General features: G+C 38.4%; 1 protein-coding gene across 3 annotated transcripts in view; it reads left to right on the top strand.

Moving 5' to 3' along the window:
- The window catches only part of NF1 (neurofibromin 1), a 263,862-nt gene that overhangs the window by 70,270 nt on the left and 170,010 nt on the right, over positions 1 to 23,582 (top strand). For all 3 annotated transcript variants that reach the window (XM_039252830.1, XM_039252840.1, XM_039252820.1), the window contains exons 6-12: positions 4,012 to 4,079; positions 4,329 to 4,404; positions 5,102 to 5,259; positions 12,784 to 12,957; positions 13,446 to 13,568; positions 13,766 to 13,840; positions 19,039 to 19,170. In XM_039252830.1, the coding sequence (XP_039108761.1) occupies positions 4,012 to 4,079; positions 4,329 to 4,404; positions 5,102 to 5,259; positions 12,784 to 12,957; positions 13,446 to 13,568; positions 13,766 to 13,840; positions 19,039 to 19,170 (806 nt within the window). The remainder of the gene's footprint in view (positions 1 to 4,011; positions 4,080 to 4,328; positions 4,405 to 5,101; positions 5,260 to 12,783; positions 12,958 to 13,445; positions 13,569 to 13,765; positions 13,841 to 19,038; positions 19,171 to 23,582) is intronic.

Here is a 23,582-nt window from a genome sequence, read left to right as displayed (position 1 = left end):
TCGTATACTGGTAAGAGGTTCATATACAAAATATGTAAAGAACTCATTCAACTCAATAGCAAAAAAAAAAAAAAAAATGTAATTAAAAAGTGGGCAGAAGACCTGAATAGATATTTTTCCCAAGAAGACATGTAGGTGGCCACCAGGTACATGAAAAGATGTTCAGCATCACTAGTATCAGGAAAATGCAAATCAGAACCGCAGTGAGATAGCTCCTCACGTCTCTTAGAATGGCTTTTATCCGAATGGAGCTGTGGGTGGGGAGGGAGCACCCGTGCGGCCGCCCTGCCAAACGGTGCAGAGGCGCCTCAGAATACTAAAGGTAGAACTGCAATGTGATGCAGCAATTCCGCTTCTGGTTATTATTTATCCAGAGAAAATGAAAACATTAACTTGAGGATAGACATGCACCTCGTGATCATTGCAGTATTAGTTTCTAACAGGGAAGATAGATACAGAAACAGCTTAAGTATCCCTTGACTGATGAATCGATAACACAAGATATATACGTATTTAAATGTACACATATGTTTATGTATTTATATAAAATATATATGTAAATATGTAAAATATAGAATATACTTCTGTATTTATATATAAAATGTATAAGCATATTTACATATGTTACACGTATAATGTATAGAATGGAATATATATATTATATATATTGAAATTGAATGTTATTCAGCCACAAAGAAGAAAATCTTACCATTTGTGACAACGGGATGGACGTTAAGGGAATTATGCTAAGAGAAAGACAAATACCACATGATCTCCTTATATGTAGAATCTTCAAAAAACAAAAAACAACAACAACAAGGAAAACAACCAAAGTCCTAGATACAGAGAACAGATTAAGATTAGTGGTTGCCTGAAGTGGGGGAAAGGGGAGGTGGGCAAAATGATTGAGGGTGGTCAAAAGGTACAAACTTTCAGTTATAAAAAGTCCTGGGGATGTAATGTACAGCATGGTGAGTCTAGTTAATTGCATATTTGAAGGTTGCTAAGAGAATAGATCTTAAAAGTTCTTATCACAAGAAAGTTTTGTAACTACATATGGTGATGGATGTTAATTAACTAGACTCATTGTGATCATTTTACAATATACACAAATACTGAATCATTATGTTGTATACCTGAAACTAATATAATGTTGTTTGTCAATTACACCTCAATTAAAACAATGTCCATAGAGGGTGCCGGGGTGGCCTAGTCGGTTAAGCGTCCAACTTCATCTCAGGTCATGATCTTGCAGTCTGTGAGTTCAAGACCCGTGTCAGGCTCTGTGCTCACAGCTCAGAGACTGGAGCCTGCTTCAGATTCTGTGTCTCCCTCTCTGTCTGCCTCTCCCCTGCTTGCCCTCTGTCTGTGTCTCTCTCTCTTTCAAAAATAATAAACATAAAAAAATTAAAAAGTCCATAGGTGGAGTTCTCTGCCAAGGGACTGTTACCACTAAACTAGTTTATAGCAGGCTCATCTTTTCCATGTATAAATCTTTTTGTAGATGTGAGCAACACATTGATGGAAGAGGAAAGTAAAATATCTAAGATATTCATGTGGAGAAATGTTCAGTCATGTTTTAAAAATGCAGTCTACTGTTTTGAACAATCACGTGAGCAAAATGAAAACACATATGTTTAATGATGAAAAGGATGTGCAAGTGGCATTTGGCCCAACCCTTCTGCAAATCAGCTTGGCAGTATTTATCAAGAGCCTTGAAAAATATTCATCTCTTTTGGCCAACAGACACATGAAACGATGCTCAGCATCCCTCCTCATCAGGGAAATACAAATCAAAACCACACTGAGATACCACCTCACGCCAGTCAGAGTGGCTAAAATGAGCAAATCAGAGAATTCTAGATGCTGGCGAGGATGTGGAGAAACGGGCACCCTCCTACACTGTTGGTGGGAATGTAAACTGGTACAGCCCCTCTGGAAAACAGTGTGGAGGTTCCTCAGGAAACTAACAATAGAACTCCCCTATGACCCAGCAATAGCACTGCTAGGAATTTACCCAAGGGATACAGAAATGCTGAGGCATAGGAGCACATGGACCCCAATGTTCATAGCAGCACTCTCCACAATAGCTAAAACATGGAAAGAGCCTAAGTGTCCATCAACAGATGAATGGATCAAGAAGATGTGGTTTATCTATACCATGGAATACTCCATGGCAATGCGAAACAATGAAATCTGGCCATGTGTAGCAACATGGATGGACCTTGAGGGTGTTATGCTGAGCGAAATAAGTCAGGCAGAGAAGGACAGATACCATATGTGTGCACGTATAGGAGGATTAGGAGGAACTTGACGGAGGAACAAGGGGGAGAAGAAGGGGGAAATGGTGGGGAAAGGGAGAGAGGCAAACCATGAGAGACTCTTGAATGCTGACAAAAACTGAGGACTGATGGATGTGGGGGGGCGGGGGGGATGGGCATGGAGGAGGACACTTGTGGGGATGAGCACTGAGTGTTATGTGGAAACTAATTTGACAATAAACTATTTGTAAAAAAAAAAAAAAAAAAAAAAAAATAAAAAAAAAAAAAAAAAAAAAAAAAAAAAATTCATCTCTTTGACCAGATAGTTCTACTAGATCTTACCCTAAAGAAATGAACATTAATTCATTTATGTTAATTATGTTAATATAATAATGAATTATATTAATTCATTATGCCTGACTCTTGGTTTTGGCTCAGGTCCTGGCCCTGGGGTCATGGGCTTGGGTCCCCGTGACGGGCTCCACACTGGGTGTGGAGCCTGCTCAGGATTCTCTTTCTCCCTCTGCCTCCCTCCCCCACTCATGTGAGGAAATATTGGAAATATCTTTTTTCTTCTTTCTTTTTTCTTTTTTTTGAGAAAGAGCGTGGGCTCTAGTGGGATAGGAGCAGAGTGGGGGAGAGAGAGAATCCCAAGTAGTCTCCATGCTCAGCGTGGAGCCTAACACAGGACTCAATCCCATGATCCTGGGATCATGACCAAACCTCAGGAGTCAGACACTTGACCGACTGAGCTACCCAGGTGCCCCAGTATTGGAAGTATCTTAAACATATAATTGGAAAATGTTTAAATAACCTTAATATATCGACTTAAATATCCTGAAAGACAGACTATAACCTCAGAAACACAATTTGCTCATCTGTAATACCTGAAAACATTAAGATTTTGGAAGAATTAAGTATATTAGATTGAAAATACCTGGTCTGTTGTAACTGTTAAGTAATCATATTTAGATTGTCAAATATATGTATGAGGAGTTATTAATGATCTGGAAAAAATTTGGGATACGATATGAAATGAAGAAAACAGGTTTGATTTAGCCTTTAGTCTCATACATGCATTCAAAAATGTATGGAAGAAAGTTTATCAGACCGTTACTGTGATTTTGAATGGGAGAAGCCTGGATGAGATTTTAAGTTCCCCTTAGATTGATTTGTATTTTTTGAATTTTCTACAATCATGACTACATGTTTTATACTTAAAAAATTGATTATTAAAAACAAAAGAAAAAAACAGCCTTTGATCAAAAATTCAGGGCATACTGGGTTTGTATTGAATTTTGTCTTTAGTGGACACAACCGGTGAGCTTTTGGTTTATATTAATTGTCTTTATTTTCACATTGCTTACAAATAATACTAAAATGTGCGGCGCCTGGGAGGCTCAGCTGGTTAAGCGCCCGACTTCAACTCAGGTCGTGATCTCACGGTTTGTGAATTTGAGCCCCACATCAGGCTCGCTGCTGTCCGCACGGAGCCCGCTTCTGATCCTCTGTCCTCCCTGCCTCTGTTCCTCTCCCTTGTGTGTGTGCGCACTCTCTCTCTCTCTCTCTCTCTCTCTCTCTCTCTCTCAAAAGTAAATGAACATTAAAAACAAATAATACTGGAGCAAAAGTTTGTATGTAAAAGGAAAGTGTTGGTTTTTGTTTGTTTGTTTTTTTCCACTAGTAGCTCTGAATTGTATTTGTTAAGTAATTAATTTTAGAGTTAATTAAAAAAATTTTTTTTTTCCAGAAACAGCATTTAAATTTAAATCCCTAAAGAAGGTTGCACAGTTAGCAGTTATAAATAGCCTGGAAAAAGTAAGTTATGACCTCTTCTACATTAAAATTTTGTTAAATTTTGGTTATAGATGTTGCTGTCTTTACAATTTTGATACAAAAGTCATGACTTCAGTGATAATTTCACATTAGTATTTAGGAGGAATGAACTACAGTATTCTTATGAAGGAGATTAGAAGTTTGTAATATAATTGAGGGTGTATGACATTTTACTTACTGTATTGTGAAAATATCCCTTTCATATAAGAACCTATGTTTTGTTACTTGTAGGCATTTTGGAACTGGGTAGAAAATTATCCAGATGAGTTTACGAAGCTGTACCAGATTCCACAGACAGATATGGCTGGTAAGGATCACGCTGACTTCCTCCTCTTTTAAACTCTTACTTATGAGGTGAAAGCCTTCCACTTTCAAGGTTATTTTTGTTAAGGGGCTTTTACATCTTGTCCGCTGATATCAAATAGGAAATACTACTTTTACATTTCAAAATTACCTTCAATCCTTTTCCTTTCCCTTGAGCAAATGGTAAAAGAAGTTTGGGACGAAGCTCTAAACTTCAGTTAGAGTTGTGGCTTGGGTCCTCGATGGCTCTTCTTTATAGAGAAAGCCCTCTGTGCGCTCTGAGTCTTTATTTTGTTTTAGGGAGATGTGTGTCACCGGCGGTGTCCTCCCCTAGAATTCTTGAGGCACAGCCGTGAGGCGGATGACAGACTCCTGGAGAGCCTTGATGCGTCCCTTGGGGAAGCCACCCAGTCCTTGTTTCTCGTATACACCACACTTTGTGCGAGGCCCTGCACGTTGAGACTAAACACAAGTTTGGCCATTTGACCTTTTCTAGGGTGGATCAAGGTAGCTCTTTTAATACCCAGACAACGTAGTATTGCTCGTCTGCTTACCTGAATGAATTTAATTGTTTCCGTGAACTTCCGCACTTATCTTTTAAAAATGCGGTCTTTGGGTTTTTGGATAATGCCGGCTCTTAATTTCATGCCAGAGATTTTCTTCTCATCTAGTAATATCATTTCATTGTCTTTTTCACGTAGAGTGTGCAGAGAAACTGTTTGACCTGGTGGATGGTTTTGCCGAAAGCACCAAACGTAAAGCAGCAGTTTGGCCGCTGCAGATCATTCTCCTTGTCTTGTGCCCAGAGATAATCCAGGATATATCGAAGGATGTGGTTGATGAAAACAACATGAATAAGGTGAGGAGGGCAAAGTTGTTCCTGTTAGGTCCGGGTGTCCGCTGGTGTAGTTTAATCAAGGTGTATGTGTTGCTTCAGGCTTAGCGTGCTGTAAGCACGGTATTTCAGGGGACCATTTCTAATTATGATCATCTGAGGTCTCTTTGTTTGCTGGCCTTGGCAGAGACATACTCATACCGAAACTTATTTGGAGGGAAAATAAATGATACCACTCATTAATTAAAGAATTAAAATCGTTCTTTAGTGGGGCGCCTGGGAGGGAAAATAAATGATACCACTCATGAATTAAAGAATTAAAATCATTCTTTAGTGGGGCACCTGGGTGGCTCAGTCAGTTGAGTGACTTCTGCTCAGGTCATGATCTCGCCGTTCGTGGGTTCGAGCCCCGCGTCGGGCTCTGTGCTGACAGCTAGCTCAGAGCCTGGAGCCTGCTTCGGATTCTGTGTCCCCCCCTCTCTCTGCCCTTCACTGGCTCACACTCTTCTGTCTGTCTGTCTCTCTCTCTCAAAAGTAAATAAACATTAAAAAATAAACAGCTCTTTAGTTTCGTTGTTTTACCAGAGAAGACTGAGACTTCTGTCAGTATTAAACAGAGTTTTTTTAATAATCATTGCAAGGGTTGCCCTGTTAGAGTTTAGCGCTTTTGTGTTTTTTGCATGTACTTGGGTGTGTGTCTACTTGGTGCTAGTGAAATTGTCCTGTAATTCATTTTAGATATTTTAGAACAGTCTCCCTAGCATTTTATTAGGATGGTAGGATACCACATATGCCATCTATCATGAAATTGGTACTATAAGAACTGCTAATTTTAAGGGGCCTCTTATAACTTTTAAAAAATAGAGCAGGGTGTTAATCTTATTGTTTTATTTGTTTGGGCAATACATTTTTTATTTTTTGCCACTTTGGGAGAAATACTCTTAGCTGAGTAAACATAGAATGGGCTCCCACATGACTTGCCTGTGGGTGGAGATGTCCAGAATCAGCTGAATGAGTCAATACTTTGTAGAGATATTAAGTAGGGAATTGATGCATTAGATGGCTAAATAAGCGAACTTGGTAATTCTTTATAGAGTCTGTGATGCTACAGTAGTACTCCACTTGGGTCTGTATCCTCAGTTTTCCATTTTGAGGACACCATTTTTTCAGGTTAGATTGTTTTGGAGGGTGTCAGAAGAGTAATCTTGGGGGGGTTTCTGTTTACTGGGAAAACAGGTAAAAAGCTACTATAAATTCAGTACTACTCTTAAGTGAGTATTATATTCGAATGATCACATCTTTGTAGATACTTGTTTTGATTATTTGTACGTCTTACATGACTTTCTTATTTTGCATTGAATTGTTCTTTATTGATTTGTATGGTGTTTGTTTATTTTGAAAGAGAGGAAAGAGAGGGTGCAAGTGAGCGAGGGAAAGAGAGAGAGAGAGAAGCGGGGCTCACCCGAAGCAAGGCTGGTGTTTAACCCCAAGTGGGGCTCGTGTTCACCTGATGTGGGACTCAAACTTACAGACCATGAGATCATGACCTGAGCCAAAATCAGGTGCTTAATGACTGAGCCACTCACACACCCTATAAGCTCTGTATTGTCTGTACACTTTTACTTAATTTCTCTTTTTAAACTTTGTTTATGTTTTTTTGTTTCGTTTGGTTTTTGCTGTTTAGATATTTAATATTTGCCTGTCAGCTCTGTCTTTTTCTTTTTGCCTCTTAGCTTTTTTGGTCAGACTGCTCCTACCCAAGATTTTATTTATTCATTCTATTGAGATAGAATTCACATACCATAAGCATACTCTTTTTTTTTTTTTTTTTACAAATAGTTTATTGTCAAATTAGTTTCCACATAACACTCAGTGCTCATCCCCACAAGTGTCCTCCTCCATGCCCATTCCCCCCTACCCCCCACATCCATCAGTCCTCAGTTTTTGTCAGCATTCAAGATTCTCTCATGGTTTGCCTCTCTCCCTTTCCCCCACCATTTCCGCCCTTCTTCTAAGCATACTCTTTTAAAGCGTACAGTTCAGTCTTTTTTAGCATGTACAACAAGTTGTGCAACCACAAGCACTATGTAATACCAGCCCATTTCTGTCATCCCAGAAAGAAGCCTTACACCAGTTAGCAATCACCTCTTATTCCTCTCTCACCATGCCCTCTGGCGACCACGAGTCTGCCGTCTGTCACGATGGGATTGGTCTCTTCTGGGCATTTCATAGAAGTGGAATCATGTAATATGTGACCTGTGTATCCAGAACATCTGAGATTTTTGAAATTGGCTTTTATATATTTCTTAGTACTTATCTAGTTAAAAAATTTAGATTTTAAACTCTTTCTGGATTTAAAAAATGTACTTACTTATTTTTATGTATTCTCTTTCCTGGTCACATTACTTATGAGCTAACCCATGTTAATGGTTGGTTGATATGTATCCTTCCATTCATATCTACTTGCTCATAAAAATGTACAAATGAAAATACACATACATGTATAGAGTGGTGATGAGTATATTTTAAAATGAGAGAAAAAAAAAAGTATATTTATACTATCTACAGCCAATGTGGGGCTTGAACTCACGACCCTGAGACCAAGAGTCCCATGCTCCACTGACTGAGCCAGTCAGGAGCCCCAAAATGAAATCATTTTGTTTATTTTTATTTTTTTATTTGCTCATTTATTTTTTAAGTTTATTTATTGGAGAGAGAGAGAGAGAGATTGAGAATCCCAAGCAGAATCTGTGCTGTCAGCACAGAGCCTGACTCGGGGCTTGAACTCACAAACTGTGAGAATAGGCCCTGAGCCGAAACCAAGAGTTGGACTCTTAACCAACTGAGCCACTCAGGTGCCCCAAAATGAGATAATTTTATACACATTGCGCAGCTTGCTTTATTTACTTTAGAGTGTATCTTGGCTGTTCCTCAAAATAATTGATAGAGATCTAGCATATTCCTTTAAGTGTTAGCTAATACTCTCTTACACTGATGAGCTTCATTTACTCAGCCCTTTGTGAATGGATGGAATCTTAGATTTTTTTTTTTTCAGTTTTTTGACATATTTAATCTTTAAGTAAATATCTTTGTTCATATATTTTTGTTAACTGATGCTTTTAATTCTATGGACTGGAATTCCAAAACTGGGATTCTGTGTCAAGGGTGTTGGCATTTAAAATTTTTAATAGTTATTTTTAGATTTATATTCCCCAGTGTTGACAGCATGTCACCTTTTCACCAATATGAATTAGAATGCCTGTTGTTCTGCATTGTCACCAGGACTGTGTGTTTAGTCTTTAATGAAGTGAAAAAGAGCATCTCATTTTATTCCTTGTGATTAGCGAGGTTCAGGTTCATTTCTGTTTCTTCGTCATTTGCATGTTTTCTTTTGCATGCCTGTTGAATTTATTTTTACTTATATTTTTTTACCGGTCTCTTATTAACTTATGGGACTTTTTGTCTCTTACTTACTGATACCACATTTGATTTACAAGAATGTTTTATAGCTTCCACATTCTTCGTTTTTGGGGAGATTTTTAAAAATTTAATTGTGGTGGGGCGCCTAGGTGGCTTAGTCGGTAAAGCGTCCGACTTTCGCTTAGGTCATGATCTCACGGTTTGTGGGTTCGAGCCCCGTGTCGGACTCTGTGCTGACTGCCAGCTCAGAGCCTGGAGCCTATTTCAGAGTCTGTATCTCCCTCTCTCTCTGACCCTTCCTGCTCATGCTCTCTCTCTCTCTTCTAGAAATAAATAAAAATAAAAAAAAAATTAATTGTGGTTAGAAAATGGTGGTACTGATCTGCTCAAAGAGGGTCCTGAGGTCATCAGAATAGGATGTGTATCATTTCATTAGGGCACGATTTAATGTAAATGTTTAAACTGCACTTACAACTAAATCTGTAGTTCTCGAAAACTGCTGCAGGGGCCTGAGAAGCCCCCTGGGAATACACTGGGGGGAGAAGCTTGGTTTGGCTGTCTGAGCTCCCCACCCTCCGGCAGCCAGTAGGCTCCTGGTCGCTGGTAATCACACCTAGGTCTTTATTATAAAGCAAACAAAGAAGATGCAACAAACAAATAGAACCCTTAGCAGACAGGATTGGGCTTTCATTGACACATTGTTGACTGCAGACTATACGAAAAGTGGTTCTCTTTTTCAGTTTATAATTTTTGTTATTACTATTTTATTGTACTCTTACTGTCTTCGGGGAGGGAGTCTAATGGCTCGCCACAATAGAACTTTATTATACGTGTGAAATGCTAATGAGCCACTGATCCGAGTACCTGTGGGACGGTTCCGTAGGACCTTGCACAGCTAAGACTGCCGCCTTGAAAACATAGCTTCTGTGGAAGTTGCTTCTCTTCTGCTGGCCTGAAGGGGAGACATGGGAAGTCATGCTGAGGATTAAATGTCATCTTTCTTTCACATTCCATTGGGTAGAACTGTCACATGGCCATATTTAACTGCAAGAGAGCCTGAGAAATACATTTATATCCCCTGGAACCAAGGAACGAAGGAATCAGGAGAGAGAGGGGGAGTCAAGGATGGCTTAGTCTCCCTGGAATTCCCGGTTGTTTCTTTATGGATGAAAACTGTATATCAGGAGTACCTGTGCACGAGGCGAATAATGCGGCTATATGTGCTGCGAGAAGTGTGGGGCCTCACTTGGGCTTGAAATAAGAATAGAACTTAGAAAAAAGAGTCATTCAGGCCAGGGTGATCAAGGAAATGGATTGCGTACAGATGTTAAAAGGAATGTTCAGAAAAGTTGGTTAGCCTTGAAGATGGGAAATTCATGCAAGCAATGGTAAGAAATGAGGATGAAGAGGCAGAGGTGAATAATCTGGAAGATAACTGCGAGCTGGTTTGGATTTAAACTTTATTCTTTAGGCAATGAGGAAAATTCCACAAAGTTCCAGGTTAACGGTGAGATAGGCAAAGTAGTGTTTTTGGCTGATAAAAAGAAAGTCCAAAGTGGGAGCTAGGTCAAAATAAATAGGAGTTTAGCCTTTAAAAGTTTTATTTACTTATTTATATTCTGGTAAAATAATTTATCCTTTTAACCCTCTATAAGCGTACAATTCAGTGGCATCAAGTATTCTCACAGCATTTTGCAAGCATCACCACTATGTGTTGGTGAACTTTTTATGGTTATCTTCAATTCTGTATGTTAAACAGTAAACCCTCCTTCCCCCTCATCTCTAGCCCCTGGTAAACTCTGTTCTACTTTTTGTCTCTTTGAATTGCCCATTCTAGGTACCTCACATAAGTGGAATCACACAGTATTTGTCCTTCTATGTCTGGCTTATGTCATTTAGCATAATGTTTTGTAGCATTATCAGAGTTTCATTACTTATTATGGCTGAATATTCTGTTTTATGTGTGTACACACACACACACACACACACACCACATTTTGTTTATCCTAGAAATTTCTTGTGTGTGGTGATATTTCATTGTGGTTTCGATTTGAACTTACTTAATTTTTTAGTATAGTTTATTGTCAAGTTGGTTTTCATGTAACATCCAGTGCTCATCCCAACAAGTGCCCTCCTCCATGCCCATCACTCATTTTCACCTCTCCCCCACCCCCATCAACCCTCAGTTTGTTCTCAGTATTTAAGAGTCTCTTATGGTTTGCCTCCCTCCCTCTACGTAACTGTTTTCCCCCCTTCCTCTCCCCCATGGTCTTAAGTTTCTCCTGATCCACATATGAGTGAAAACATACGGTATCCTTCTTTCTCTGCCTGACTTATTTCACTTAGCAGAACACCCTCAAGTTTCATCCACATTGCTACAAATGGCCAGACTTCATTCCTTCTCATTGCCATGTAGTATTCCATTGTATATTTAACTATATCTTTGCACTTTCTTAAGTTTTAAAAAAAGTTAAGTAATCTCTACACTCAATGTGGGGCTCGAACTCGTAACCCTGAGATTAATAGTTGGATGCTCTTCTGACTGAGCCAGCCAGGCACCCTTTCTAATGACTGACTACGTTGAACATCTTTTCATAAGCTTATTGGCCATATGTATTTCTTTGACGGTGTCTATTAAAGTTCTTTGCCCATTTTTAAATTGAACTGTTTATTTGTTGTTGTTGTTGAGCTGTCAGAGTTCTTTACATGTCGTGAATGGTAATCCCCAATCAGACGTATGATTTGCAAGTGTTTTCTCCCATTCAGGTCATGATCTCATGGTTTGTGAGTTTGAGCCCCGCATCGGGCTCTACACTGACAGCACAAGAGCCCACTGGGGATTCTGTCTCTCCCTTTCTGTGTCCCTTCCTTGCTTGTACTCTCTCTCTCTTTCTCAAAATAAGTAAATAAACTTAAAAAAAAAAAAACAGTGGTGTTCTCACTTTTAATCCTGAGTTTTGGTAATTTGGGTCTTAGGTCTTTTTTTTCTTAATCGGTCTAGCTAAAGGTCTCTCAAATTTCTTGACCCATTCAAAGAACCAACTTTAAAAAATATTTATTTATTTATTTACTTATTTAGAGAGAGAGCAGGGGAGGGGCAGAGGGAGAGGAGAGTGAGTTCCATGTGGGGTTCGAACCCACAAACCGTGAGATCATGACCTGAGCCGAAATCAGGAGTCTGAAGCTCACTGACTGAGCCATCCAGATGCCCCGAGAGCTTTCTTCTTCTTCTTGTGAGCATTTCCAGCTATAAAGCTTCCTCTCAGCACTGTTTCCACTGCATCCCATTTTTGGTGTGTTGTGTTTTCACTTTGATCTATTTCAAGATGTTTTCTAATTTCCTTTGTGACTTTTTTCTTTGACCATTGTTGTTTAATTCTTACATATCTGTGAACTTTTCCAGTTTTCTTTCTGCTGTTGGTTTCTAGTTTCATTGTGATCAGAAAAAATATTTCATAGGATTTCAGTATCTTTAAATTTATTAAGAACTTTCTTGTGGCCTAAACATATATCCAGGATATTGTTCATGTGAATTGGAGAAGAATACATATTCTGCTGTTTGATCAGTTTAGCTTTTGACACATTATATCTGAGAATTCATGTACGTGGAGATGTGAGGAAGAAAAGCAGAGGGAGAAATTTGTTGGTGAGCTGCAAAGAGGGCTTGAGATCACAAGAATGGGTAATTTTTTGTGAGGAACAGACTGTAGAGCAATATCGCTATATCCTTAGAAGGCTGAAAGTTGAATATTGTCTGGAGTTTTAGAAAAGGATCGATAGTTTGACATAGACCATGACCAAGGTAGTACAGTATTTAGAAATATTTTGAACGAGAATATGATCAACTGAATTCAGGGTGGAGAAGTCAACTACCATGTTTAGGAAGGACTGTTTCTTAAGTTCCTTTGATCATTCAACAAAGAAAGTGAAGAACTGATTCTGATTTGGGGGATTTGAGAAACATTTCAGGGATGACAGCTACTTAAATTACGAAATAAAAATTGGAAATATCAAGAATGTGGTTTTAGAGTATGATTTTGAGATGCCGATAGTTGGCTCTTTGATGAGGCAGATCTGAAATGTTAGAAACTTTGCATATTGTCTTGTTTTTGTATTTGAATTCTGTAGAAGTTGTTTCTGGACAGCCTACGGAAAGCACTCGCTGGCCACGGAGGAAGCAGGCAGCTGACCGAGAGTGCTGCGATCGCCTGTGTGAAACTGTGCAAGGCCAGTACTTACATCAACTGGGAGGACAACTCTGTCATCTTCCTACTAGTCCAGTCCATGGTGGTGGATCTTAAGGTAATTTGCTTTCTACATCTCTGCTACGGACTTGAAGAACACTGAAGGAAAAAGAAACTTCCAGCATTAGTGTTATTATGCTAGATCGTTGTCAGAGATCATTGCTAACGCTGAAGTTCTGAATCTTCTTGGAGGATACGTTCATAGGACCTGCTTTTGTTGTTTTTGTGTTATTCAGACTAAACAAAGTGGCCTGGAATATGACGAAAACACAGAATTAACCAGCTCTCTTAAGTTACCGCAAGCATTCAGACTTGGTTTTACAATAATGTAGAGAGGAGGGCCTGAAAGGCACCATACGTGGTATAGTGAGAACTTGAGCAGACCAGTGAACTACGGCGTTTCGTGCTTTCTGCTCCTTCTGGCAACTGAACGTTCTTGCCATCTCTGTGACTGCTGTGTTGATATTATTAAATACTAGTAAAAAAAAAAAAAAAAATACTGCATGACTGTTTAAAGGCTTCTGTTTTCTCTCGGGATTTTTATAGAACCTGCTTTTTAATCCAAGTAAGCCATTCTCAAGAGGCAGTCAGCCCGCAGATGTGGATCTCATGATTGACTGCCTTGTTTCTTGCTTTCGTATAAGTCCTCACAACAACCAACACTTTAAGGTGAGAGCATTGGTTTTTATCCAGTTACATTTACTGAGGCTGCTGATTTCCCAGTATTTTATGTTAATATTAATTTCTAAGACCTAAGAATGTATTCCTTTTTTAAAAAACTTTTTTCTGTTTCTTTTATTCTCATTTGTGCTACAGAATATTTTCTCTTAGAAATAATATATGATTTTTTTTCTTTTCCCCTGTAGATCTGCCTGGCTCAGAATTCCCCTTCTACATTTCACTACGTGCTGGTAAATTCACTCCATCGAATCATCACCAATGTAAGTCCAAAAGGTATTGCTAAATTACTTAAAATTTTTTTTCTTCCTTTCTTTATTTCTTTATAAGAAAGACATTCTTGGTTTACCAAAGATTTTGAACTTAGATGTGTGGTAGAGGAAGATTCCTCACAGGAGATTATATCTAGTAACTGATATACAATTGTATTTTTCATATTCAATTTCATATTCAATTTGACCTTCCCTTATTGAGGAAGATGGAGTTAATAGGATCCTTTGGAAAGATTAAACCTGAAATATTTTAGTTGCATCAAAAGCCCTTGAGAACAGTGCCATTGAGAATATAATTGAACATTTTCATCCCCAAATTCTTTTTTTAAAGTTTATTTATTTACTTTGGGGGACGGAGGGGCAGAGAGAGCTGGAAGAGAATCCCAAGCAGGTTCCGCTCCACCAGCACAGAGCCTGATGTGGGGCCCCATCCCACAAACCATGAGACCATGAGAGCCGAAACCAAGATTTGGATGCTCAACCGACCAAGCCACCCAGGCACCCCACATCCCCAAACTCTTTACATATTATTTTAATATTCCTAGCCTTTCCCCAGCATTTGATACATTCTGACTTGTCACCTTACCATTTAAGTTAAAAGCAGTAACTATTTATGTTGTAGGGCAGTATGGTACATTTAGAAAATGGTGAAATCATATTTGATTGTACTTTTTAGTCTTCCTTAAATAAATGAAATATTAACACACTTAAATAGAGGTGTTGATACGATACAAAAACATAACAGACAAAATAAGCAAGCTCATTAAGAGGTACTTGTGAAACTTTGGACTCTGATGTGAGTACATTAAGTAGAAAGATAATGAAACCTTATCAGATTTGGACCATGAAGTTAAGAAAGTAACACTTTGAAGGTCATTTGGACCATGGTCATTTGGACCGTGACTATGAAAGCAATACTTTGAAGGTTCTCAAGTGTTATTTACCATAGCTCTACTTTTACCCATTTATGGATAATCATAGTTATGTGTACATTGGCCACAGTTTTCTTTTTCTCCCTCAAAAAGAGCTTTCATCATTGATAACTCAGATATATTTGTCCTCATTATAAGCAAATTCCATTTTAAGAGTGTGTTGCTGATGAATTAAAAGTTCTTCCCCACATTCATTTGCCTTGGATGCATTGAGTTAAAATGGACGCCCATTTTCTTTTCTGTTACCCATTCCTGCAGGGGACGAATAACTGTTAATACAGTGATCTGGTGACACATTTAGTTTTTCTCCATGGGGTGCTATTAGCATTTCAGGTGGGGCACTTCTTAGCTATGCAGGACCGTCTTGTGTCAGGTGTCAGGACACCTGGTATCCCTCATCCTCATGTCATTAAATACCATTCGGGCCATTTCCCTCCTCCCCGCCCCGCCTAGACATTATGAACAACTGAAATGCCTTGAGGGAATGATACGTTTCTCACTTGAGTATCATTGGGTTCAATTATAGGTATAAATAACATGAAATGTTATTTATCCCAAAAGGGAAAGTTTAATGAATCTGGTTGCAGATAAGGTATGTTTGCGTTAAAAACTTAAAAAATTTTTACTTGACTTTTGCCAGGGTAATGAGCCAAGATATTGTATCCTCAGTGTTTACTTTCAAGGTCATTTAAGAAAAAAAGAGATGATTCCCTCCCCCCCCAGGTTTATGCATAATTCAGAACTAAAATAATATTATTTTTCTCCTTTGAATTATAATGCTAAAAGCATTCCATTTATTAGAGTGGATGGTTTTACTTAAATGCTTAAGACTTGTATTTAATAAACCCAAGTATATACTTTTTTGATTCTTTGTGGCTAGTTACTTTAATTGTGAAATATTTTTGTCTACAATTGAATATATAGAGCACTTTCAAGCATGGACTTGGCACTGCTGTAAGTGGCCGGGCTGCTCCTGTGTGGGTTTAAAGCATGCCTGGAGTGGTACCTCGTGCATGCCTCTGTGTCCATGGTCAAGTGGTCGTGTGTCCTTCTGTCCTCCGCCGAGTACTGCGTGTGTGAGGGTGCAGTGTGTCTGTGTCAGAGGTCACGTCTGTATGAAATGAAAACCCTGTGTTGACTACTTTTTAAAATACTCAGTGTCAGTGACCTTGACCGAGTAACTTGCCAAAAGCATACATTTGAGAGTCTAGAAATTATCTCTTAAAGGTATGCTTGAGATAATGGTACTTTATCATATTATAGGATGTTTGATAAATTGTTTCTTGTTAGGGTTAGGTTTTTTTTTTTTCCTTCCTGTGGTTTGAGGCTAATAGATACTGAATCTGAAGTACTTTCTGACTGAAAAGGACTGTTTATAAAGTAAAAATGCAAATTTATGGAATTGGCTATTACAGAGTCTCACTGAAGACAGATCTGGAAATCACATGAAGTTTTTCTTAGATATTTGGACGCCTAATCTTAAATTTACTCGTAGTAGAAAATTTCCTTTTCAATGATTCTTGGTTCAATGCACCTCATAAGTTCTTTCCTTCCATGGTTCGGTAGCCAGGCTCACAGATCTTGTTTCTTGTTACCACATTCTCAAGTAAGAGTTTTACTGACATGTTTGTGAGGGCTTATGCAGAAGTGGAATGGTCTGCAGTTTTCTTTGCCTTCTGTGAAACATACTCATACTCAGTTTACAAGTACAGTGTTTAGATCTAAATATTCTACTGTTTCTTCTTAAGAAATCTGAAGGTCTGTTCACTGTTTGAATTTTGTGATACTATAAACATTTGTCAGCTTCAAAGACAGTACTTCTAGGACAGTCCCTTTTTTATTATGACATGCTATAAAAGATGAATTATAGTTATAAGATCTATGTTATGTACTTAATCTTTATTGGCTTCCTGTAGGTTAAGTTAGGTATGTTGTTGTAATGGGGAAATTACAGAAACAGTGATACACAGATGACCCAGACATCTTACCATCAGCGGAACGTGCTGTGGCTAGTATGGTACTTCGTATTCACTGTTTTGTCCCTTATGGGGACAAAAGTTCTCGCGTCCTGAGAATGACATGACCTCTTCCTACCAACAGGCTGGATAAGTTCTCACCAACACATTTGAAAATTTCCTTAAGCAGTCTCTTGATGAATTGTCATAGGTTGCTCATACTTTGTACTTGTAAAAGGATTGCCATTTGTTTGGCAATAAATGTAGTGTTTTCAAGGGGAGAAGAAGGAATGTTTCCTTTGGTTGATGAGTTTCAGAAGGGACACATTTAGTAACTGCTTCAAATACTATAATTTTTACCAACTACATGATGTCTAGTTTTTAGTACATAATTTATTTGAAGGTGCATCTTTAACTTTTACACTAAAATGAATGAATTTTTGTATTATGAAAAAATGCAGTTATGAAAATCACTAAATCTTAAGTGAAAATCATAGGATGCACCTGGTACCAGGGTTCAATTTCAACAGTTATCAAAATAACGTAGTAGTTTGGATCCGGTGTTAAATGGGATGCATATCTCTTTAGTTAGTTTCTGACAGGATATTATGAGGTCAGGAGAATTAGTAGGACCTTTATCTCATTCCATTTTGTGATTATTCAGCCTCTGTTGCTTTATGTTGATCAATACAGACTGTATAAATTAGTAAATATATGGAGATAAAGCTGTGTTGACTGCTTGGGCAAGTCAACCGACTGAATTGACCAGAGTTTAAAGAATCCATTATATAACCAAACTAAAATTTGATCATTTGTTAGAAATTAGCTTACGTAGAGTAAGAGTTGAGGGAATAGCAGTAACAACCATACTTTCCAAAGAGAGTAGTGTTTCTTCCCTCACAGCTTTGGCGTCCCTTCCTAAATAGAGTCCGGTATTCGAATTGTGTATCATAAGTTGATTGTATAATTTGCTATTCAGTAAATAGAGTTTGTCATCCATAGTTTTAGGTTAAAGTAATATAACTTGACGCTGCCTAAAATGTTCTGACGATTACGGGTGAAGAAATTAAAAGCTGAGAATTTAAAGAGCTTAGTTTTGAATAAGAAGGACCTTGGGGGATTAGGATATGAAGTTCCTCAATCCTCCGCCTGTGTTAGCTCAGTCATTCTCTCACGTATCTCCTCTGCCGTGGGAGTGTCAGAAACCGGAAGCCTGTGTGTTAACCCATGTGTTCAGTGCTCCCATGCCTTGCATAATCTCCATATACAGTGAAAATTCAGTTTTGTCTTGACCAATAGATTTTATAGTTTTATTCATTTTCGTAATACAGTAATTTTGTTAAAGTTTCTTAATTTGAGAGAGGGAGCATGCACAGGAGGGGTAGAGAAAGAGAGAGAGAGACAAAGGGAAAAAGAAAGAATCCCAAGCAGGCTTCACACTGTCAGTGCGAGGAGCTGGAGACAGGGCTCAAACTCAGGAACCCGTGATATGATGACCTGAGCTGCAATCAAGAATTGGATGCTTAACTGACTGAGCCACCCTGGTGTCCCCATAATATAGTAATTACTTTTAAAGTTAAATTAGGCACTATTCAAATAAAATAGGCACTAGAAACTAGAATCAGAGCTAAATGGGTGAAACTGACATAGTTAAATATTTACGTAAAATAATTACCTCTAAACAATATTTAGCTATGAGCAGTTTGTCCTTGTGGTAATCATTAGTCTTTTCATGTATTGTACCATCATTGCATATCAATTTAAGATTATAGGTTTACTAATAGCTTTATCTCATTTACTAATTTTATGTTGTACTTATTGTTGTTTGTAGGCATATAAGTGATGGTTTGCTGCATATTCCCTCAACATTGTGTTGAACCACTAATCCTTTTTAAAACTTTGATAATAGCATTCTTATGTGGGAAAATATATACTATGAATGCACATGTTTCTGAAATGTGTAAAAGTTAAACTTTAAAAACAAAGATTGGCTATAGAATTAGCTTTCTAAAGACTCTTTGTTTCTCAGATTCATTGGCTTTTGAGTGAGAAAAGATAGTCTCCTATGCCCGTGCACATGAAATGGCAATTTGTCTCATGTTCATTATTATATTTTAAAGTACATGTATGGTTCAGTGTTTGAATTCAAGATATTATTTGAAGACTTTGGAAATCATGATCTGTGTTTGCATGGTCTTAGAAACATTTTCACGGAAGGATAAAACATAAGGACCACTGTGTTAACCAGAGCATATAACTCATGCAAATTTGTACTTCTCTTATGGTCTCTGTTTTTCTCTAGTCTGCGTTGGATTGGTGGCCTAAGATTGATGCTGTGTACTGTCACTCAGTCGAGCTTCGAAACATGTTTGGTGAAACGCTTCATAAAGCGGTGCAGGGCTGTGGAGCCCACCCGGCAATACGAATGGCCCCGGTAAGGCAAAGCATGACTTCGGAAGTCTACCATCTTCCTGTTCCATTTTCAGTGTCTCCATCCTAGTCCTGCTCTTTTGGTGATTTTAGAAAATCAAATGAGTCCCTACTTTTCTGTAAGTGTCGCGGGCTGTCGTATACAATGATGTTTGTTTTTCACTATTTCAGTGAGTTAAACTTATTTTCCTTAGAGAAATTTTTTCACAGAATGCTGTTAAACTCTTAATGTCTCTTTCTTTCTTGTTTTTTTTTCCCCTTTTTTTTTTGGTTTCTTTTTTCCTGCGACTTTTCCTCATGAATCAAAGTATTTTGGTTTGCTCTTTATCTTTGGGGATGAGGAAAGGCCCCTGACTCCTGGGGTAGAGTGAATGTTTCTACTAACGCACCGTTTTTGCCCGTCGGATGCTGAACATGGCGCATAGGAAGTTAGAAATAAAATCAAACGTTTTATTTAAAATAAAAATATTGCAGGGGCGCCTGGGTGGCTTAGTTGGTTGAGCGTCCGACTTTCGCTTAGGTCATGATCTCGCGGTTCATGGGTTCGAGCCCCGCGTCGGGCTCTGTGCTGACTGCCAGCTCAGAGCCTGGAGCCTATTTCGGAGTCTGTGTCTCCCTCTCTCTCTGACCCTCCCCTGCTCACGCTGTCTCTCTCTCTCTCTCTCCTAGAAATAAATAAAAATATTTAAAAATAAATAAATAAAATAAAATAAAAATATTGCAGGTTTCAGCAAATGTGCTTTCTGTGTTTGAAAACGATAGGCACTTTGATATTGAAGTCCGTGTTTAAACTTTGTAAAAAGAGCCTTTTCAATGAGGTATTCCCACAGATGAGTACTCTTAAATGGAATTTTGAGACTCATGTGGGGCCAGTTAAGCAGTTATAGGATCCTAGAAATCACTTCTTGGTATTTATGTATCGCAAGAGAATTCTACGTGACAACTCTTGACATTGATTGGTGGTGGTTTGTCTTCTGCTTATTTTCTGTTCTTTTAAAAAAATTTTTTTAATGTTTTATTTATTTTTGAGAGAGAGATAGAAACAGCATAAGCAGGGGAGGGTCAGAGAGAGAGGGAGACACAGAATTTGAAGCAGGCTCCAGGTTCTGAGCTAGCTGTCAGCACAGAGCCCAACGCGTGGCCCAAACCCACGATTATGACCTGAGCCGAAGTCATACGCCTAACCAACTGAACCACCTAGGTGCCCCTTATTTTCTCTTCTTATTGGTTGCTGTCACTCACATGATCAGATGCCGACCAGTCACTGTTTTACATGGCAGTGGGCTTCTGTGGTTGTAAGTATGACCCACAGAACTACCTGTAACTTCCGTAACTACCTCAGAAAAGTCATTGGTTTTTTTTTGACTTCTCTGTGTATAGTTACTATTATAGTCATGTCATATCATTTCCAGTGAAAATGTAACATGTTTTTACCTATTGGTTTTTTCCTAGTAAATTCACCATTTCACTTATAATTTAAACAGCTTCCTCCCTGCATGCTTTTCTTTTCCCAAGTTTCCTTGGTCAGTAAATTATTTTGGTTCACTCTTACCAGTAGTCGGTAGTTGTTTCTGAGGATTATTTATCTCAGATGTTCAAATAGAGAAGTTTGCTGTACCGAATGCTTTGGGATTTTTTAGTCTAAAAAATTATAGCCAAAGAGCATGGCAATTATGTTTTGTTCAATAAGATAAATAAAATACAAAGCTATTTTTTAGTTGCCTTTTTGTGATGCCAAGTCCTTCATTTTTTTAAAAATTGAAAATTTCAATCTCAGTTAATTGGAGGTAAACATAAAATAATAGTTACTTAAGTATATGGTAACTATATGTATTATATAACTAAACATTTTAAAAGTCATCTTAGAAAATGACTTAAAATAATTGTTTAAAAATTAATTCATTTTAGGTATACTAAATAGAACTTTGACTTTTTAAGTTTTCTGTTTGGGCAGAAAATTAATGGCCTTCAATAGTAGAAACTGGTAGAAAGTTAATACTCACTTCCACTTTAACCTCGGTATCCACTTTACCAGCCACCTGCAATTTAACTTGCTGTGCGTGAGAACCAAAAGGAAACGAAACGAAATTAGCGCTTTGAACAAATACAAAATTTGATTGGTAGTCTGAAAATGTTCCCTACATTTAGAAGTTATTTTTCATCTTAGCCTTGCTTATGAACTGACTCTAGGGACAACATGCTATAGTGCTGAAAGCTATTTCATAAAAACCACAGCTAGACTTCTTTTGGTCCAAGGACTCCTATGATAAGAATTGAGCTTTTATTTCCTTTATTCTCTGAAAGTGTCATTATATATTTGACTTGTGAAATCATTCTCAGGCTGTTTATTTTCATATATTTATATACGTGTGAGATTGCGTTTGTGTGTACGTATGTGTATAAATATGTATACACAGCCTCATATGCCTATGAAATTACACATAGTGGCCGAAGGAGAGCTTTCTGTCTGATATTCTTTTTAAAAAAAAATTTTTTTTTTAATGTTTTATTTATTTCTAGGAGAGAGAGAGAGAGCGTGAGCAGGGGAGGGTCAGAGAAAGAGGGAGTCACAGACTGAAACAGGCTCCAGGCTCTGAGCTGGCAGTCAGCACAGAGCCCGACGCGGGGCTCGAACCCACGAACCGCAAGATCATGACCTAAGCGAAAGTCGGACGCTTAACCGTCTAAGCCACCCAGGCGCCCCTCTGTCTGATATTCTTACCAGGAACGATAATTAACAAATTTAACCTGAAATAATTTTTGAGAATGATAAAATTGTATTATTGAGATGATCTTTAAGGTGAATCATTTCCCTTTTAAGCCTGGAGAGTGAAGAGTCAGGCAGTAAGTGGGGAGATTCTGAGCCCCCCCACAAGCTGCCAGTGTTTAACAGGGAGAAACTTTCCCTCACAGAGACACCCTCTTGTAGCTCTTGCTTGGACACTTCTAACGAAGAGCTCGCTGCAGGTGGCCCTCAAGTCCGGAAACCCAGGAAAATTTGTAACAAGTGGTTTAAATATGTGACACCAGGCTTTCTCAACCTTGGCACCGTTGACATCTTGGAGTGGGGAAGGAGGCGGTTGTAGGGCACTCCCCTGTGTTCTGTGGGGTGTTAGCGGCGTTTCTGGCCTCTACCCACTACGCGCCAGGAGCACCACCATGCTGGTCATGAAAACCAAAAGTGCCTCTAGACATTTCCAGTTATCCCCCGGGAGACAACACTGCCCCCAGCTGAGAACCGCTGTGTTAACATGGTATGTTAAGTGGGTTGCCCTCATTTACTTTGCCTCAGATGTCGTGTCTGATTCTTCCATAGGACAGCACTGCAGATATTTCAGTAAAGTTACCCTGCACTCCTAAGGTTTCTTTCTTATTATATGATTTTAGCATTGGGAGGGGTTTTATTATTTCAGCTTTCTTTAAAAGCTTGTGGTGTGTGTGTGTATACTGTTTGATCTGTTTTTACAGCTGAGGAAACTGAGGCACATATAATGTTTAATGGATGATAGGTAGTCACGTGATTAGGGACTAGTTCTTTCCAGTACCCGTGCAGGTCGTTAGCTGTCTTCCCTCACTAATGCAGGAGTTTGATCAAAGCGGGAGCCCCGTCTGGCTTGTCCAGCACTGGGTCCCTGGCGCCCTGGCACGGAGTAGGCAGTTGGCATAGATGTGGTGAATGAGTGACTTCATTTCTTTCCTGATTTGCTTTTAAACCCCTCCTTTTCCGCGGCTCTTCTGGAAAGGATTCAACCTAAGACCTTTTTTTTTTTTTTAATTAAAATGACATACTAAGATCTGATTTTAGCATTCCAGATGTGGTATAATTGAAGAATGTCATTAACCTGTGTCTGTGTACCATGTTTCTGCTAGTAACGTAGTCTAAGATTACATTATTATCCTAGATTGAGCTCTTTGTCGTTTAAACCCTTTAGCCTTAACCTATGAACACTGGGCCATAGCTTCTCCATTTTATACTTTGGTAATCTTTTAAAAGTTTGAAATATTTCTTAACACTAATCATTTACGGTTTTAAAACTCGGGTAGCCCATTAATAATAGATGTATGAGTTTTCACAAATATGTGTAATTTCTGCACATTTTGCTTCTAGAGGAGATATGGTCTTACCTGCCTGTAATTTAGTCATAGTCTTAAATAAATTAACAAATAGCAAATAACTTTGGGCCCTTAATAGACAGCTGCATATTCTGATTAATGAATTTATTCCTGCGCACAACTGCTTCTCTTCTTTGGCCAAAGTGCGTGTACCGACTTGCATTCTTACTCTTATCTGCAGCATGGAAGGTTAATCAATAAATTAATGAATGGACAGTTGGGTTTTTTTTTTACATTTCTAGTTAAGAAATGTATTTTTTCTTCAGTATGCTATTCCTCATTTTATATAACCTCCTGATGGTC

The sequence above is a fragment of the Hyaena hyaena genome, unplaced genomic scaffold, assembly GCF_003009895.1.
Source record: "Hyaena hyaena isolate Hyena2069 unplaced genomic scaffold, ASM300989v1 scaffold_10, whole genome shotgun sequence".
Classification (NCBI taxonomy): Eukaryota; Metazoa; Chordata; class Mammalia; order Carnivora; family Hyaenidae; genus Hyaena; species Hyaena hyaena.
Note: the sequence above shows the minus strand (reverse complement) of the source record. Positions and strands in the feature narration are given on the sequence as shown.